Genomic DNA, 19,939 nt, shown 5'->3' with positions numbered 1-19,939 from the left:
GGCACCGCAGGCAGAGGATTAGCCTATTGAGCCCCAGTGCTGGCCAGATCAGTTTATAATTAACAAAAAAGTAGCGTGGGATAGTTTTCTAACCAGAAGAGAAACACTATGTGGCAATAGTGCTTCTAAGATTCACTCTGGGTCAGCCACATTTCTAATTTGTCCTTCAGAATGGTACAGATCGAACTAAAATTTGGCTGTTAAATTCTGATTGGGCTTTTCCAAAGAGCTCCAAGCCAACACTGGCCTCAGACTGATCTGTATCTTTTCTTAATGTCTTAGCAGATAATTTCTAATTTTGAGGAATCAGCCAAATGTAAGTTGGTTGCTTTGAAATAAGAGCTTACAAATGACTAAATCTTTTGATATAACTGCATTTAATGTAACTAATATAGAGTACTATTAAACTATGTAAATTATGAAATGCCTAAACACTTCTGCAATTCTAATTTTTCTTTTATTTATTTGAATTGCAGTGACAGAGAGAAAGGGAGAGACAGAGACAGAGATCTTCTGATGGTTCACTCTCCAAAAATCTGCAACAGACAAGGCTTCAGCCAGGCTGATGTCAGGAGCTAAGAACTTCATCCTGTTCTCCCAAGTGGGTGGCAGGGGCCCAACTACTTGGACCATCTTCTGCTGCCTTTCCAGGTGCATTAGCAGAAAACTGGATCAGAAGTGGAGCAGGTTGGACTTGAACTGGCCCTCCAACATGGGATGCTGTCATTGCAACCAGTAGTTTAACCTACTGAGCCACAATCCTGGCCCCAGAATTCCAATTTTTTAGATATGAGAATCATAATCAGTACAATTTCGAAAAGTCTGAATTTGGAATCTTTTTTAATAGCATCATTTGATACCAATCCTAGAAAATGGACTTTCACAGACATAACTTCCTTATTAGGAGAAATAAAAGATCATACAGAATACAGAATAGCTGTCTGTGAGTGATTTAGTTATGCATCCTTTTTTGTTCAATCAATAATCAATAAGGGTCTTTAACACTTGAGACATGTTACAATTTCTTCCAATCATGTGGTATTAGGTTCAAAACAAACACTTTATTATTATCTTGGAAGATGAGAATAGGCTATGAGAGCCCCAAATTAACCTGTAATAGTAAATAACAACTTACCAGCAGGACTAGTAGAAACTCGTTGGGAAGGCGGTCTGAAACCAGGTGCCTTGGAGTTGTCAGGGTGCACATTTTCCAAGTGTCCAAGAACAGAGTTACCCAGGAATGCTGACTGAACAGTGAAAGAAGCATCTGCAGCAACTCGTGAGGACAATGGGCCATCTCCCCAACCCTGGTTAGCAGGCACCTGACTGCTATCAAAAAGACTACTGAAGTGATTAAAAAGTGTGGCTGGGCCAAATGCAGGGGGTAAAGACTTATTTGCTGGGTTGATGTGCATCTGAGAACCATTCATTATATTCACGGCTGAAGAAAGCTGCACAGTAGCTGGTGGGCCTTGAGGTGGTGTTAAAGGTACTGGATTTGTAACAAAAATAGACTGGGGATCCTGGTGAATAGCTGCATTTGGTACCACTGAGTAAAAAGAACCTCTTGGCTGCATTCGATGAGAAACACGAGGTGCTGGTATAGTTAACTGAGGTAAATTACTTGTGTCCTGATTATCAGCAGAAACCAATCTGGGTGATGTCAAAGTCAGTGGAGCAGGTTCTGAGTTCGATGCAAATGGTATTGACATTGGACTTAAATCAGATGCACTGGATGGTTGTGCCTCCTCCTGTGTGTTGCTGGAGGTAGGAGTGGGACTACTGGATGGGTGAGTTTCTGGAGCTCCTGGAGTATTGCTGGCGGAGCTACTGCAACTATTTGTAGTTGGAGATGGGGTGCACAGATTTGCCATGGGTTGGTCCTGTGCGGACACCTTCTCTTTGGGGGATGGCACAGTAGAGAAAGACTCCATCTTTTGTGAAGAAAGCTGTGCTTGAGGAGTACTTGTAGGCAGAAACGTGGTGGGAACTTGCCCACTAGTGATAGACGCAGAGGAGACAGAAGGCAGGGAACTACAAGTGCTTGTCACAGAAGAAATCACTGTTGTTGGAGGACTTGTCTTAGGCACACAGGCAAACAACTGCTTCCTGACTGATGAAGGAGTCCGGGTATTAGTCACACACAGTTGCTGACTGGCGGCAACTACAGAAGAGACAGTGATGGGACAACTAGCAGTAGTCAGTCCAGGAGACTCTGATGGTAAAACAGTCCCATTCTGGTTAGGTAGACGGTTGCTTGTATTATTATGCTTTGGAGAGCTATTTGTGTTGCTAGGATTCACAGGTCTCACTGGGAATGGTCCCCAAGTGTTAGCAGAAGGTGAGAAGGTTCCTCCAAACTGGGCCATGGGTAACCGCGGATGTCGGATCTGTTGCATAGTTTGAGCAGCCAGCAAGGCAAAATGAGGGTGGGGATAAGCTAAGGGTAGAGAAACTGGGAAAGAAGAACGTACATTTGTTGCAACATTCTTACTAAGTTTATTAGTAGGCTGGAACGTAGATAATGTTGTCCCTTGTGAAGTTACAAGAGTTGGAGCACCCAAGGGAAATGTATTTTTACTGGAAGCTGTTGTGGTGCCTACTCCAGATGAGAAGTTTGCATGAATGGATTTGTTATTGGCAGGTGTTCTGATATGATTTTTTGGAATCAAGTCTTCCAGTTCCTTAGCAGGATCTTGAATAAGTGCATTGATAAGTTGAACTGCATATCTAGTTGATTCTGTACCACCCCTGGAAAAAAATAAAAACAAAGTAAGACCAAAAAAACCCTAGATAACTTTAAGCATCAAATAAAATCCTTAATTGTACCATGCCCAACAAAAGTATGCTAATTATAAAATATAATTCCTGACTCAGAGCTAAAGTGCACTTTTTACAATTACCTTATTGTGATCATTCTTTCACCATTCTTATCTTTTTGTTTATCCACATCAATATGGGCCCCAGTAACATCTTGTATTGCAGTGATGTTGCATCCTCCTCTTCCCATTATCCTGGATACGACTGAGGCTGGAACAGACAATTTCTTTGACCTATAAAATAAAGACTACACATGACCTTATGAAATCAAATATTTTTGAATAGAGTAAATGTTTTTATTTAGAAAGACAGTCATGAAATCTGTTCTTTACTTTAATAAAAATTTTAAAAAATAATATTTCTAAAACATTAAAGTGAAAATTAAAAGTTGTAAAACCTGACCTCTTTGGGGGCCAGCAATGTGGGGTAGTGGATAAAGCCACTGCCTATGGTGCCGGCATCCCATATGGGTGCCGGTTTGAGTCTCGGCTGCTCCACTTCTGATCCAGCTCTCAGCTATGGCCTGGGAAAGCAGCAGAAGATGGCCCAAGTCCTTGGGCCCTTGCACCTGCATGGGAGACCTGGAAGAGTTCCTGGCTCCTGGATTCGGATCAGCTCAACTTTGGCTACTGAGGCCATGTAGGGAGTGAACCAGTGGATGGAAGACCTTTCTCTCTGTCTCTCCCTCTCTCTGTAACTCTACTTTTCAAATAAATAAATAAATCTTAAAAAAATTTAGAACTATATATACACACACACTTTATTTATATATATATATATATATATATATATATATATATAAACCCTGACCTCTTTTACCTCTCTCTCTCTTTTTTTTTTTTTTTGAAAGGCAGAGATAGAAAGACAAAGAGATACACCTTCTATCTACTGTTAACTGTCAAAACGGCTGCTCAGCCAAGTATGGACCAGGCCAAAGCCAGGAACCAGGAACTCTACCTTGGTCTCCAACGTGGGTGGCAAGGCCCCAAGTAGGCCATCCTCTGTTGCCTTCCCAGGCACATTTGGAGGGACCTAGATTGGATGCAGAGTGAGCTGGGACTTAGTTTCAGGCATTTGGGGGTAAACCAGCAGATATGAGATCTGTCTCTTTTTCAAATAAATAAATGAAGCATTTTAGAAAGCCAATTTACAGGATGTATCATAAACAAATCTGCATATAAAATTTATATTCTGCTTTACCATATTATATATTTTGTAAGGCACTAGAATTTGAAACACTAGCTATATGCAAATTATTCATTAACTGGGGCTGCTGTTGTAGTGTAGTGGGTAAAGCCACTGATTATGACGTCCGCATCCCGTATGGGTACAGTTTGTATTCTGGCTGCTCCACTTCTGATCCAGGTCCCCAAGAACAGCCTGGGAAAAGCAGTGAAAAATGTCACAAGTGTTTGGCCCCTGCTACCTACATGGGAGACCTGGAAGAAGCTCCTGGCTCTGGCTTTAGCTTAGCCCAGCCTGGCCGTTGTGGTCACCTAGGAAGTGAACCAGCAGATGGAAGATCTCTGTTTCTTCCCCTCTCTCTCTGTAACTCTGACTTTCAAATAAACAAATCTTCAAATTCTACTTACCTTCTCACAACTTCTTTCCACCCTTCTTCTCTTTTTTGACCCCTTTTAGGGCTAGTGAGATTCAGCTTTATGTTTGGAGAGCTTAATGGTAATGACACTGACTTGTAGCTTGATGATAAGGAGTTAGAATTCACTTCACCTTCAAGTCTGAGAAGAGAGAAATATCAAGTCCAATAAAAGATAAATTATAAGACAGAAATTCAAGTGACTATTCCTTTAGGGAATTAAAATTTGGCACACTGAGGCCAGCATTGTAGCCCACCAGGTTAAGCCTCTGTCTGAGACACTGGCATCCCATATTAATGCCAGTTCAAGTCCTGGCTGCTCCACTACCCATCCAGCTCCCTGCTAATGCATCTGGGAAAGCAGGAGAAGATGGACCAAGTACTTGGGCACGTGCCACCATGTAGGAGACTCAAATGAAGCTCCTGGCTCCTAGCTTCGGCCTGGTTCAGCCCTGGCAGTTGAGGCCATTTGGGGAGTGAACCAACGGAAGAAAGATCTCCCTGTCTCTCCTTTACTCTGTAAATAAATCTTAAAAAAATAAACAAAATTTGGCACATTAATGGACTAGCATTGTGGCATAGCTGGTTAAGCTGTTTGTGAGATGTGCATCCATTATTAAAGTGCTGTTTTGATTTCCTTCTACTCTTTCAATCCAGCTCCCTGCTAACACTCCTATGAAAAGCAGTAGGAGATGGCCCAAGTACTCGGGTCCCTGCCACCCACAAGGGAGACATGGATAGGGTTCATGGCTCCTAGTTTTGGCATGGCCCTGACCCAGCTGTTGTGGCCATTTAGGGAGTGAGCCAGCAGATGGAAAGTCTTTTTTTTCCCTCTCTCTTTTATTCTACATTTACATAAAAGAAATCTTTGGTGCTGGCGCTGTGGCATAGCTGGTAAAGCTGTCCCTGAAGTGCTGGCATCCCATATGGACGCCGGTTCAAGTCCCAGCTACTCCACTTCTGATCCAACTCTCTAATATGGCCTGGGAAAGCAGAAGATGGCCCAAGTGCTCAGGCCACTGCACCCACAGGAAGAAGCTCCTGGCTTTTGGCTTCAAATTGGCCCAGCTCCAGCTGTTGCAGCCATTTGGGGAGTAGATCAGCAGATGGAAGACCTCTCTCTCTCTCTCTGCCTCTGCTTCCCTGTAACTCTGACATTCAACTAAATAAATAAAACTTGAAAAAAAAAAAAAGTAAAAGACAATATAAATCTTTAAAAGAATTTCTTTGGCATATCAAATAGTGAACAGAGATAATCAATTTTACTATTAAAATAGACTCAGGAGCCAAAAGCTGGGATGTAACTGATAAATACTGAAGACAAATAATCTGATAGACTTAAATTGTTTTATACAAGTTGTGCTTGAATAAGGTACTTCAGATTCTTGTACTAGGTATGAAAAATCAAAGGTGAATGTAAAGTTAACAAATCAAACAAATTTACCGTGTTTGAGTTTTGGAAGTTGTGGAACTTGTCTTTTCTTCTTGGGAATGGAGGAGCAGTGGGGGGTATCTCCTATCGTTAGAAGAATTCACATCCATAGTGAAATTTAACTCTTGGCTTTTACCACCACTACTACTCTCACTGTTGCAGTCTGTGCTGTCCAAATTATCTGAATCACTATTCCCACCTGTACCACCACCTCTAGGTTCTCCATTTATTTTATTTTTATCTGCCTTTTGTTGTGCTAAAGATATATGTTGTTCTGGTAGTATTAAATGTGATGTGGGAGGGGTCTCTTTTGTTTTATTCTTCTTATTTTTCCGATTGGTGCTGGGGGTTGTCACCACGTTGGCCCTTTTTTTCCCAAACACGTTTGTGAATGTTGCAGATGTTGCAGAGATTCCAATTGTGGTAGTGGTAGTTGCACTAGGAGGCTCTATGGGAACTTCTTGCTCCACTGAAATTATAAAAAAGGATAAAAATCACACTGAGAGCCACAGATCTCAAAACAAATATGACAGAATATACCTAATAATCCATAACAATCAATCTTTTAGGTCCTATTTCACCAGTATTTAAATAAAGAAATTCTTACTATTGTTACAATATACAATATGATATTTTGATGTCTAAATTCATTAATATATTTCAGATGTGAAATGCTAGTCTCATGACCTAACCAAAAACTATAACATAGTTTGAATTCAGGAAAATTTTCAAATATTATTTGTTTCAAATTAAAATCTAGGTACAGCAAAATTATTTACCTAGTACAGTCACTGCCAGATGACACAATATACAACTCTGAGAGTAATGAATCTTAGCTTCTACTGACATTTCTGTCCTCTACAGCTAAGTCTTGATCCTTGGTTAACAATTTATTTTAATTGATTAATGAGTGCGTGTTTCTCTAGTTTCTAATCAGGGGAAGAAGAAAAATTGAAGAAAATCTGGTAAATCTCTTACTTGACTATTATTAGTATATCCACAGTATTTTAAAACATGACAAATTATAACTAAACTTCAAATTATGTATTTGATTTCCTCTTTTTTTGCTTTTTTTTTTTGCCTTCTCCTTTTTATTTCTCTGTGAGGAATTATAGTATATATAGTATATAACATTTAGAAATACTATAAAAGTTACTTTTCTGATTCCAATTAAAGTAATCAAATCTAGCCAGAATTACCTATAGCAAAAACACTCAAAATGAAGTTGATAAACAGCCAATTCAGATAGATCACTACTCACCATCTTCATCATTTTCCTCTTCATCTTCATCTTCTGGTAGTTCTGAATTTTCCTTTGGTTTGTTTTCCTCATCTTCCTCCTGTTTTCTTTTCTGCTCTTCTTTTTTCTTTTTTCTCTTTTCTTTTCTTTTCTCCCTTTTAGCCGCAAGAGCCTGCTTCCTACTTTCTTCTCTTGACTACAAATCAAGTACATAATTTTAGTAGTAATACAATATTTTAAAAGACAAGTCAGGGGCCAATGTTGTGGTGCAGCAGGTTAAGCCACCACCTGTAACATCGGCATGCCATGAGTGCATGAAGTTGAGTCCTGGATGCTCCATTTCTTCAAATAGTTAAACACAGAATTACCAGATGACCCAGCACTCCATCTTAGGTATATCCAACAGAACTGAAATTATGTTCATATAAAAACTTGTCTGCTTCTATCTATAGCAGCTTTAATTATAATAATACCCAAAAAGTGAAAACAATTTGATGTTCATCAACTAATAAACAGATAAAGAAAATGTAATATATCTGTACAATAATTTATTTGGCAATAAAATAAAAAAGTACTGATTTATGCTTTTAGATGAATGAACTTTGAAAATATTTTGCTAAGTCAAAATGCCAGGCACAAAAGACCAGTAACGTATGATTCCATATATATGAAATGTCCAGACTAGGCAAATTCACAAATGTAAAGTACTAAGATGGAGGGATTTCAGGATGAGAGGGTAGGTGAGGAAAAAAGCTATAGTATACAGAGTCTGTTTTCAGGATAATTAAAATGTTCTAAAATTGAGCTGATGGAATGAAAAATTCTGTGAATATACTAAAAGCCACTGATTGTTTAACTTTAGGTGAATTAAATATCAGGAAAGCTGTTAAAAATGCTTATCTGTATGCTTGCTTCAGCAGCACATATACTAAAAATGCTTATCTGAAGCATTTATTGACCTAAATTCAAGATCTTTAGAAAAAGACATGCAGATTTCATTGTAAAAATTTTTAAAAAGCTTAAAAATGATCATTTTACTAAGTTTACAGAACTTTGAAAGCCATATTCTGAATTCTCACCAACTTCATTTTTTTTCAAAATATTTATTTTCATCTACTTGAAAGGCAGACCAAAAGCAAGAAAACAAGCTTGCATATGTTAGTTCACTAACCAAATACCTACCTAGCCAGGGCTGGGGCAGGCTAAAGCTGAGAACCCAGAATTCCTTCCAGGTCTCTCACATGGGTGGGAGAAGCCCAAGCACTTGAGCCATCATCTGCTGCCTCCCAGGATGCATCAGCTGAAAGGTGTATTAGAAGCAGAGCAGCCATCAGAGACTTGCGGCAGCATTCTGATATGAGATGTGGGTGTCTCAAGTGGTGGTTTAATCACTGCAACCCAACACTGCTCACCTGACACGTACCTTTAGGTTTTGTTAATATCTATTATGGTTATAAGCAGAAAATATAGTATTAGCTTTTCAGAAAAGGATGCATAGGAGCAGGTGTTGTGGCTCAGCAGGTTAAGCTGCCACCTGTGATGCTGGCATCCCTTAAAAGTACCATTTTAAGTCCCGGTTGCTCCACTCCAAACCAGCTCCCTGCTAATGTACCTGGGAGGCAGCAGAGGATGGCCCAACAGTTTGGGCTCCTGCTATCCAGGTGAGAGACCTGGATGGAGTTTCTGGTTCCTGACTGCAACCTGGCCCACCGTCAGCTGTTGCAGCCATCTGGAGAGTGGACCAGTGGATAGAAAGGTCTCTCTGTCTCTCCTCTCCCTAATTCTGCCTTTTAAGTAAATTAATTTATGCTGAAACTTTTATTTATTAAATTAGGAATGGGCAAACTATGGCCTGAGTGCCATATTCAGTCTGTTGCCTATTTTGGTATAGCCCCAAAGTTAAGATTAGTTTTTACATCTTATATGGTTGAAAAAATTAAAAAGAACATTTTGTAAAATGTTAAAATTTCATGTGGAAATTATACATTCCAGTAACCATGGCTAATATACTATTGGAACACAGCCATACTCGTTCACTTACCTATTGTTTATGGCTCCTTTCATGCTACAATACCAGAAGAGTTTCGAGAGACTACATAGCAAACACAGCCTATATTTATGTGGCATTTCATAAAAAAAGTTTACTGATCTCTGATGTAAATGAGAAAAAAGCTGAGGGTGGAATAAAGATAACATCTTCTGCTAAAAATCATTTCATTAATTTATTGGCATAGAACGAAACTGCTATATGGAAAATTATATCCCATATCCCTGGGTAAGTACAAAAATATAGACATTGGACAATAGCATTTCTCTAACTTTAAACTCTAACTTATTTTAAAATGAATATAAATTTTTTCCTTCTTGATTTTAAGTATAATCAAGCTCTCCATAGAAGTACTAGAATTTATTTGACCTCCTCGTGGTAAGATTTGAATGTTATCTTATCCACTATTAAAAGCAATGCAACAACGAATATCCTTATAAATCCACATCTTTGAGCATTTGTCTAATTATTCACCTCAGATTAAATTTCTAAAAATGGAACAGCTGGAAGTAAGAGTTTATACTTTTTTATGGCTTCATTTGTCAAATCCCCTCCAACAGTTATACTGACTTACACATCAAAAGTCACAGTAGAGTGCTAATTTCACCACACCTTTGCTATCAATAAATATTAAAGGGCCAGCATGGTGGCTCACTTGGTTAATCCTCCACCTGCGGCACTGGCATCCCATATGGGTGCCAGGTTCTAGTTCCGGTTGCTCCTCTTCCAGTCCAGCTCTCTGCTGTGGCCCGAGAGGGCAGTGGAGGATGGCCCAAGTGCTTGGGCCCTGCACCAGCATGGGAGACCAGGAGGAAGCACCTGGCTCCTGGCTTCAGATCGGCGCAGCGCCAGCCGTAGCGGCCATTTGGGGAGTGAACCAAAGGAGTGAGTGTCTCTCACTCTCACTATCTGTAACTCTACTCGTCAAATAAATAAATAAATAATAAATATTAAAAATATTAAACTTTTAAGCTTTGCTAATCAGGGAAAAATTAAATTGCTCTTCTACTGTGCAGTGCTTTGTTTACTAATAAAGTTGAGCATTGTCCATCTGCTTATTAGACATTTATTATTTCTTTTTTTGTGAATTGCCTATCCATGTGATCACTTTTTATTCTGTTATTTTTTAAAAAGATTTATTTATCTGAAAAATCAAGTAAGAGAGACAGAGACACACACAAAGAGAGAGAGAGAGAGAGAGAGAGAGAGAGAGAGAGAGAGAGGTCTTCCATATGCTGGTTTATTCCCCCAATGGCTGCAACAGCTGGGGCTGGGTTAGGCTGCAGCCAAGACCAATGAGCTCCTTCTGGGCCTCCTACCTGGATGCAGGGGTCCAAGTACTTGGGCCATCTGCTATTGCTTTCCCAGGTGTATTAGCAAGGAATTGGAATGGAAGTGGAACATCAGGGACTTGACCAACAGTCCACATGGGATGCCAGCACTGCAGGCAGCAGCTTAACCTGCTAAGCCGAAGTGCCAGACCCAGTGAGTTATCTTTTTATCTCATTGATTTATAAGAAATCTTTTCTTCTGTTTTTACCATACTGTTTTAATTTTTTAAAAAAACTTTAATTTTATTTCAGAGACAAAAAGACAGACAGAGCTCCCATCTGCTGGTTTACTCCCCAAATGCCTGCAAGGTCTGGGGCTTGGCGAATTTGAAGCTGTGAGCTGGGAACCCAGTCCCAGTCTCCTATGTGGGTGCTAGGGACTCAACCACTTCAGCTGTCACCTACTGCCTCCCAGGTATGCATTAGCAAGAAGCAGGAAACAGGAGCAGAACCAGACCTTGACTCCAGGCACTCTGATACTGCACAAGAATATCTCAACTGGTGGCTTAACTGCCAAGCCAGACACTTGCCACAGCTTTTTTTTAAACCAAGAAAGCATATATCAAAATTTTAGTATCATTCAAACTGATTATACTTTTTCTCTTTTAACTATCAACAAAATATCTTCATCTTATCCTTTTCTTGCATTCCTAGAAAAACTCCACTTAATAGTGGCATTTTCTCATTTAATACAAATTCTGGATTCAAAAATCAATACCCATATTTTCCAGATAAGCAGGCTGAATCTCAGAATCCTTTTTTTTCTTTTAAATCTTTTTCAATATACCATACATTCTAGGAAACTAGATACTTACTCTGCAATTGGGAATCTAGTGAATCAGTTACAGTTCAGTTCATTTTTTTAAAAGGTTTATTTATTTATTGGAAAGGCAGAGTTACAGAGGGGCACAGAGAGAGACGTTCTCCATCCACTGCTTTACTCCCTAGACGGCTGTAACTGCCAGAGCTAGGTCGATCCGAAGCCAGGAGCCAGGAGCTTCTTCTGGGTCTCCCACAAGGGTGCAGGGGCCCAAGGACTTGGGCCATCGCAGAGAGCTGCATGGGAAGTGGAGCAGCTGGGACTCAAACTGGTGTTCATATGGGATGCCAGCACTGCAGGCGGTGGCTTTACCCACTATGCCACAGTGCTGGCCTGGCCCCTACTCCAGTTCTTTTAAAGAAATTATTTCCGATGCTTTTATTAAATTTCCTTTTAGATCTTAATTTAAAACCACTTAAGCAGTAATGTCATTTGGTAAGTTGGGACTTTGCTCAAAATTAAGTACCTCACGTATTTGTTCTCAAAATATTTTTTATGAATGAAATAGGTCAGAATAAAAAAACATTTGAGACTCTATTAACCATTTCTTTTGAATGATGTTTTGTTAAGATCACTGGCAATATAGGTGACATACATTATAGCAGACTTTTTTCTTTTATAAATATCCATTTATTTCAAAGGCAAAGTTATAGAGAAGAGAGGGAATTACACAGAAGGAGATATCTATATCTATATCTACATACACAGAGAGAGACAGACAGACACTGAGGTCTTCCATATGCTGGTTCACTCCCCAGATCAAAATCAGGAGCTTGGAACTCCATCTGGGTCTCCCATGTGGATGGCAGGGGCCTAAGTACTTGGGGGCATATTCCACTGCTCTCCCAGGTATGTTAGCAGGGAACCAGATCAGAAATGGAGCAGCCGGGATTTGAACTGACACCCATATGGGATGCCGGCATCTCAGGTGGTGGCTTAACCTATTATGACACAACATGAGCCCCTCTAGCAGTCTTTTTTTTTTTTTTTTTTGACAGGCAGAGTGGACAGTGTGAGAGAGAGAGAGACAGAGAAAAAGGTCTTCCTTTGCCATTGGTTCACCCTCCAATGGCCACCGCGGCTGGCGTGCTGCGTCCAGCGCACCGCGCTGATCCAATGCCAGGAGCCAGGTACTTATCCTGGTCTCCCATGGGGTGCAGGGCCCAAGCACTTGGGCCATCCTCCACTGCACTCCCTGGCCACAGCAGAGAGCTGGCCTGGAAGAGGGGCAACCGGGACAGAATCCGGTGCCCCGACCGGGACTAGAACGCGGTGTGCCGGCGCCGCAAGGCGGAGGATTAGCCTAGTGAGCCGCGGGCGCCGGCCTAGCTGTCTTTAAACAATTTGTATTAAGGAAAATTATTTTTCCCACTCACCTTTTCTAGATCAAGTTCCTTTAAAAGAATACTTGCATTCTTATTTGCTTCTGCAGCCTGTTGGTCTTTAGCCTTCACAATTGTCTCAACACACTGGTGACATTTTTTCAACAGTTCCTACAGGAGAAAATGCAATTACAGAAGTATAGACTCACATAACAAGAAGCTAAATAAAAGTTGAGCTGATGAGCATGCCAAACCATTAAATCTCAAACAACTGAAAATTCACTAAATCTCACTGTTTTTTTTAGTAAAATCATATATCAATCTTCCATCAAAATAAGGCATCTTTTATAAAAAAATTCACATGTTCTTAGAAAACTTAACCAAGCTAATGGTTTAGTAATAAGCAATAATGGTCACAATAAGAAAGAAATCTTAAACTATTTCATTAAAAGTACTATTATCTGTTAATTTGCATATGGAAAAACTGAAGCATAGAAAGATTAGGTGAATCAACCTGTTAAAGAAAAACTGATCAAGTTCTTAACTGCACACATTTAATGCATATAATTCACAAAGAACTGAATTGTGCATCAATAGCAAATGTGACTTACCTTATCAGCAATTGTTGCTATATATCTCATACATTCTATATCAGAAGGGAACTGATTGACTTCTTTCACCAAATACTGAACAACTTTTACATGACCCTGTAAGGAGTACAACAAAAAATATATAAAAAATTCCCTTGAAATTCTGTTCATATGCTTAAAAACATTTTACTAAATTAAAATTGAAATTACGAAAATAAAAATAGTATTCAGTTTCTAAAAAGAGATCTTGCTCAGGAATTTATGGTAGACCAAAAGATAATCTATTTTGCATTGAAAGTAAAGAGCTTTTTTTTTTTTTTTTTTTTTAAAAACAGGGACAGTCAGAGGAGGACAGATGTGGGAAAAAGCCTCAAAGATGCATCCAAGAGAGACGACATGTTCCATCTCAAAAGAATGATGGCAAGACGAGTACACAGGAAGCACAATGGAGGCCACTCTTGACTTCACAGTCTGGGTACCAGGGGAAGGTGTTCTTCCTGGAGGGTAGTGAGTGGAGGAGAACAAAGGCAAGACTAAGCCTGTCACCATGAAGGAGTCTGATGGTCTAGGAAGGACAGCTTTCAGCTGCCAAGCATTCACAGGGAGCACACTAGGTGCTGGGGAAGCAAAGGGCACTAATGGACCCAATGGATGTCAGTGACACGTGTATAACACAGCAGTGGCCGGCCAGCGCCGCGGCTCACTAGGCTAATCCTCTGCCTTGCGGCGCCGGCACACCGGGTTCTAGTCCCGGTCGGGGCACCGGATTCTGTCCCGGTTGCCCCACTTCCAGGCCAGCTCTTTGCTGTGGCCAGGGAGTGCAGTGGAGGATGGCCTAGGTCCTTCGGACCTGCATCCCATGGAGACCAGGATAAGCACCTGGCTCCTGCCATCAGATCAGCGCGGTGCACTGGACGCAGTGGGCCAGCCACGGCGGCCATTGGAGGGTGAACCAACGGCAAAGGAAGACCTTTCTCTCTGTCTCTCTCTCTCACTGTCCACTCTGCCTTTCAAAACAAAAACAAAAACAAAACACAGCAGTGGGCAACGGGTAGGACACATTAAGGACTTCAGAAAGATTTCTTAAGGCGGCCATTGGAGGGTGAACCAACAGCAAAGGAAAACCTTTCTCTCTCTCTCTCTCTCTCTCTCACTGTCCACTCTGCCTGTCAAAAAAAAAAAAAAAAAAAAAAAAAAAAAAAAAAAAAAACCACCATTTATTGTGTGCAGTAAATATCAGGGAGTGTGTTAAATATTTTGTATGCAAAACTTTCCATTGCAGAGACTGTAATCCACATGCTGTATATAAAGAAAATTGAGACTCAGAGAAATTAAATTACTTGCTGGAGTGTAGATTGATCTGATTATCATTTAACTGTATTGTATTACTGATGTAGAAATGTCAGTTTTCTGTGTTTTTTCTGTATACTAATGATTTTACTCTTTTAAGTGAAATGTAGCAATATGAATTTTGTTTTTCAGCTGTGAGTAGCAGAGTACCCACTGGTTCAAACAGTTCTCAGACCACAGATCGTGGAAGCAAGGGCCAAGCTGAGAACAAAAGCTACATGAGATCTGCCATTTATTCCTTTGTATAGCAAGAATGTGAGAAACTCTTACTGCTGTGCATCAGTGTAGTGACAGAACAGGGCATGACTGCAAGGCCCAAGTGATCCTCTCTAAAGTCTAGAATAAGGGTTGGGAGGAGGAAGGTGGCCACTTTTTGTCATTCAGTCACTGTCTTTGTAAAAAACTTCTGAGAAAAATAGTATCTTCTAGAATAAATTAACTAATAAAAATTGGTAGTATGAAATGAAACTCAGTATAAAAGAAATATTAGCCCTAAAATGAAGAGGATAGTTTAAACTTTAAAACATTAATTTGGCTTTATATTACTCAACTAAGCAAGGTGCACTAGCACATTTTTCTGAGCCCTATTGATCTGAATCTGGATAGAACACTTTCTCAATGCCATTATCAAGGGCTGAATAATCTATAATCAATTCTAAGCGCATCTATTTTAAAATAATTTTCCCTCTTACTAAGGTTCTAAAACATCTTCAAAAATCAGTTTGGAGCCAAACTAACTGGGGCAGGACACTATCTAAAAATGGGCAGGGCCGGCGCCCGCGGCTCACTAGGCTAATCCTCCGCCTTGCGGCGCCGGCACACCGCATTCTAGTCCCGGTCGGGGCACCGGATTCTGTCCCGGTTGCCCCTCTTCCAGGCCAGCTCTCTGCTGTGGCCAGGGAGTGCAGTGGAGGATGGCCCAAGTGCTTGGGCCCTGCACCCCATGGGAGACCAGGATAAGTACCTGGCTCCTGCCATCGGATCAGCGCGGTACGCCGGCCGCAGTGCGCCAGCCGCGGCGGCCATTGGAGGGTGAACCAACGGCAAAGGAAGACCTTTCTCTCTGTCTCTCTCACTGTCCACTCTGCCTGTCAAAAAATAAAAAAAAAATAAATAAATAAAAAAAATAAAAAAATGGGCAATAGGGAACCTTCTAGGGTTGTGGAAGTATTTTATATCTTTATGGGGTATGGGCTACAAGGATATATGCATTTATTAAAATTCATGGAACTATATGCCTTAAGATTCATGTTTTTCACTCCATGTAAGTTATACTTTTATTAAAAGAAAAAGACTTTCTAAAGAATTGTATAGAAAAACTATTTTTTTACATTACTGTCATTTAACAGCTATTTAGTGACTACCTAGTGCATGTCAGGTACCGTCCTAAATGACTGCGCATAAACAGTGGTAAAAAAGACAGTCATGACTCTTGCTCCTGGAACCTTCCAGTCTAGTTGGCAATATAGGCATGAAAGCAAGGGTAAAGGCATGTTTGAATATATAACTACAATGCAGGATAGGCAAAGTCAAAATTCAACTGTAAAGAAAATCAGAAGTATCCTTTTCAAATTGGGTACCAGGAAAGACTCTGAAAAGTGACATTTAAAATATGAACTAAAGCAAAACAATATAAAATAAAAAAGGGAAGGATGAGTACAGAGGTAAACCAGGTCAAGAGGAAGGGAAAACATTTCAGGAAAAGAAAACTTGTGAGCAAAAGACCTGAGGAAGTTAAAAACTTAGTGCATTCAAGGTAATTTCAGAGTCTAGTGAGCAAAGGAGAGTCTGAGGAGATAAACACAAACTGTATATTATGCAGTGTTTTTGTAGCCCGTATTAAATAGTGTATTATTTGTTCTTAATTGCAACGGGAGAGTTTTAAAAGGTGCTAATAATGAACTTTCACACAGCTCTTAGGTTTGGCCACTAAAGAATAGAAAACAGCAGTTATTTTCTTTTTTAAAATATATTCAGTTATCCAAAATCAACCTACCTTTCTGTCACAGTTTCAACTAGAATTGATTTAAAATCATTAACTTTTTATCTTTTTTCCTGCACATCAAATTACCTTGCGGAATGCTGACATAAGTGGTGTGATTTTCCGGTTATCTGCTGCATCCACATCAGCACCTGCTTGAACTAGCAATTGAACTACATCAAAATGACCGCCATTGGATGCCAGCCAAAGTGGTGTATTTCCCTTCTTGTTACGAACATCAATATGAGCTCCCCTATAAGCAAAGAATGTTAACATAGTTTGTTTCTCAGACGAAGTAGTTAACATTTTTGAGGTTTTTTTTTAATTTTTTAAAAATAACATGGAAAAAAGTTCTTAAAAATCTAAAAGAATTTAAACTTTATAGACTGAAAAGTCAAAGAGATGACAGGAAGTTCTGTATATATTAATAGAAAATTACTCACCTATTAATCAGGAGCTCACAAAATTTGTAGTGACCTTTGTCTGCTGCTATTGTTAAAGCAGTATCTCTTGAGGAAGGCACAGGGGGAGCATTGACATCTGCTCCTTTATCAAGGAGAACTCTACCAACTTCTGCATATCCTCCAGAAGCAGCTTCCATTAATGGGGTAAGACCGGTCTGTTCAAACCAATAATTTACACAACTAAATTACATAACCTGTTTTTAAATACCTTTAACAATGTTATTTACTTACTCTCATTTTATTTGAAAGGCAGAGAGACAGACAGAGATCTTCCATCTGCCGATTCAAATGACTGGGCCAGGCCAAAGCCAGGAGCCAGGATGTGGGTCTCCTACATGGATGGCAGGAACCCAAGCACTTTAGCATTATCTGCTGCCTCCCAGGGTATACACACCACAAAGAAGCTGGAGCAGCCACGACTCCAGGCGCTCCCAGCACAGGATGTATGCATCCCCAGTGGGACTTACCTGCTGGGCCAAACATCTGCTCTTACATAATTTCTTCGAAAGACTAAAGCAATTGACTTTGAAGAGATTCCATTTTTGATTTTTCTCTCAAAGAGCTAAGCAATATTCAGTCATGAATTTTACTAAACAGCAAGTAGAAATTGTTACCTTTTGTCAGACATGCTAGAATAAATTCACTTATATTACCTTTTACTAAAAGAAACAATTTCATAACTTACAATGAATGCTTGCAATAAAAAAACAAACTGGATAGCAGGAAAGGTTCATTTTCGTATATGATGAAAAGTCTGATGGAAAACTACAATAGCACATTTCATAGATTAAAAATATATTGGGGCTGGCACTATGGCACAGTGGGTTAAAGCCCTGGCTTGAAGCACCGGCATCCCATATGGATGCTAGTTCTAGTCCCGGCTGCTCCTCTTCCGATCCAGCTCTCTGCTATGGTCTAGGAAGGCAGTGGAAGATGGCCCAAGTGCTTGGGCCCCTGCACCCACGTGAGAGTCCCAGATGAAGCTCCTGGCTCCTGGCTTTGGATCAGCTCAGCTCTGGCTGTTGCGGCTATCTGGGGAGTGAACCACAGTGGATGAAAGACCTCTCTCTCTCTGTCTCTACCTCTCTCTGTAACTCTGTCTTTCAAATAAATAAAATAAATCTTTTAAAAAAATGTAAATGTTGCATTGAGTTTAAAGAAACATAACTAATGAAGTTCAGGGAGAAAATTACTACCAGATTAGCTGCTGTCTGATTATAAGGAATTCCATTTAAGCTCTGTTTTTCTAGGGGTTTAAGTATCCAACAGTTCTAACCAAAGAAATCCAAACGTTGGAGCAGATATTAGTTGCAGTGGTTAAAACACTGTCTGGTTGGCCAGCGCCGCAGCTCAATAGGCTAATCCTCTGCCTGTGGCGCTGGCACCCTGGGTTCTAGTCCCGGTTGGGGCACTAGATTCAGTCCTGGTTGCCCCTCTTCCAGTCCAGCTCTCTGCTATGGCCCGGGAAGGCAGTGGAGGATGGCCCAAGTCCTAGGGCCCTGCATCCGCATGGGAGACCAGGAGAAGCACCTGGCTCCTGGCTTCGGATCAGTGCAGTGGCGCCAGCCGCAGTGGCCATTGTGGGGTGAAAAGGAAGACCTTTCTCTGTCTCTCTCTCTCACTGTTCACTATGCCTGTCAAAAAACAAAACAAAACAAAACAAGCACTGTCTGGGATACTTATGAGTCTAGCTTCCTGCTAATATGCACTTTGGGGGCAATTGCAGTCTCCTGACTTTGGCTTGGCCCAAGTAAGGCTGTTAGAGGCATGTGAGAAGATACCCAGAGGATGGGCCGGCGCCGCGACTCACTAGGCTAATCCTCCGCCTTGCGGCGCCGGCACACCAGGTTCTAGTCCTGGTCAGAGCGCTGGATTCTGTCCCGGTTGCCCCTCTTCCAGGCCAGCTCTCTGCTGTGGCCAGGGAGTGCAGTGGAGGATGGCCCAAGTGCTTGGGCCCTGCACCCCATGGGAGACCAAGATAAGTACCTGGCTCCTGCCATCAGATCAGCGCAGCGCGCCGGCTGCGGCGGCCATTGGAGGGTGAACAAACGGCAAAGGAAGACCTTTCTCTCTGTCTCTCTCTCTCTCTCACTGTCCACTCTGTCAAAAAAAAAAAAAAAAAAAAAAAAAAAAAGACTATATACTTTTTTTAAAACTAACTTCCATGTTTTAAATGCCAAACAGTCATGAAAGTCAGAATCTGAAATGGTCAGATTACATCTTATAATCTATGAACTAATTTTTTGTTTGAGGTTCTTAACAATGGTAATATGAGGCTGGTGTTACAGTTCAGGGCAGATACAAATAACCATTTAGCATCCATATTGGAATGCAGGCTTCAGTCCCAGCTACCCCACTTCCTATCCAGCTCCCTGCTAATACACCTGGGAAAGCAGCAGCAGATAGCCCTGTTATCTATATAGGAGACCACGATGGAATTCCTGGTCTGGCTCAGCTTAGCTCTGGACATTGTAGCCATTTGGGGGTTTAACCAGCAGATGGAAGATCTCATTCTCTCTCTGTCACTCTGCCTTTCAAATAAATAAATTAAAAAAAATAAATCTTTCAATAAAAATAAAAATTACATTCAATTGAGTTGAAATATCACATTCTTTTCACTAGAAATATATCTGAAATAGCAAACAAGATACAAAATGCTTACCTTTGCCCTGTGTTCCACATTGGCTTTTCGGTCCAGAAGCAAACTCACTACTTCTGCTCGGCCCTGGAAACAGGCCAGGGTGAGGGCTGTGTTCCGATTTGTCTCTATCTGAGCATTAATGTCTGAACCCATATCAAGTAGCAGTTTCACTGCAGGAACATGTCCATTCATTGCAGCCAACATCAGGGGAGAAATACCTAGTTTACTCCCAGTCCTAGGAGGGAAAATGTGCTCAGAAAATTGTAATATGTTACTTATGCTTTTTGTAAAGCATTAAACATGA

The 19,939-nt window shown here is 40.6% G+C and overlaps 1 protein-coding gene across 6 annotated transcripts in view; it reads right to left on the bottom strand.

Moving 5' to 3' along the window:
- Positions 1-19,939, bottom strand: part of ANKHD1 (ankyrin repeat and KH domain containing 1) — a 143,441-nt gene that overhangs the window by 7,753 nt on the left and 115,749 nt on the right. For all 6 annotated transcript variants that reach the window (XM_051844279.3, XM_051844281.3, XM_051844280.3 and 3 more), the window contains exons 20-29: positions 19,657-19,870; positions 16,974-17,149; positions 16,621-16,783; positions 13,221-13,316; positions 12,664-12,780; positions 7,111-7,285; positions 5,862-6,318; positions 4,413-4,559; positions 2,904-3,053; positions 1,136-2,751 (exon numbers count right to left, since the gene is read on the bottom strand). In XM_051844279.3, the coding sequence (XP_051700239.2) occupies positions 1,136-2,751; positions 2,904-3,053; positions 4,413-4,559; positions 5,862-6,318; positions 7,111-7,285; positions 12,664-12,780; positions 13,221-13,316; positions 16,621-16,783; positions 16,974-17,149; positions 19,657-19,870 (3,311 nt within the window). The remainder of the gene's footprint in view (positions 1-1,135; positions 2,752-2,903; positions 3,054-4,412; positions 4,560-5,861; positions 6,319-7,110; positions 7,286-12,663; positions 12,781-13,220; positions 13,317-16,620; positions 16,784-16,973; positions 17,150-19,656; positions 19,871-19,939) is intronic.

The sequence above is a fragment of the Oryctolagus cuniculus genome, chromosome 6, assembly GCF_051225735.1.
Source record: "Oryctolagus cuniculus isolate XC-2025 breed Fujian yellow rabbit chromosome 6, ASM5122573v1, whole genome shotgun sequence".
Taxonomy (NCBI): domain Eukaryota; kingdom Metazoa; phylum Chordata; class Mammalia; order Lagomorpha; family Leporidae; genus Oryctolagus; species Oryctolagus cuniculus.
The sequence above is the reverse complement of the archived record's forward strand: the minus strand, read 5'-3'. Positions and strand labels throughout refer to the sequence as shown.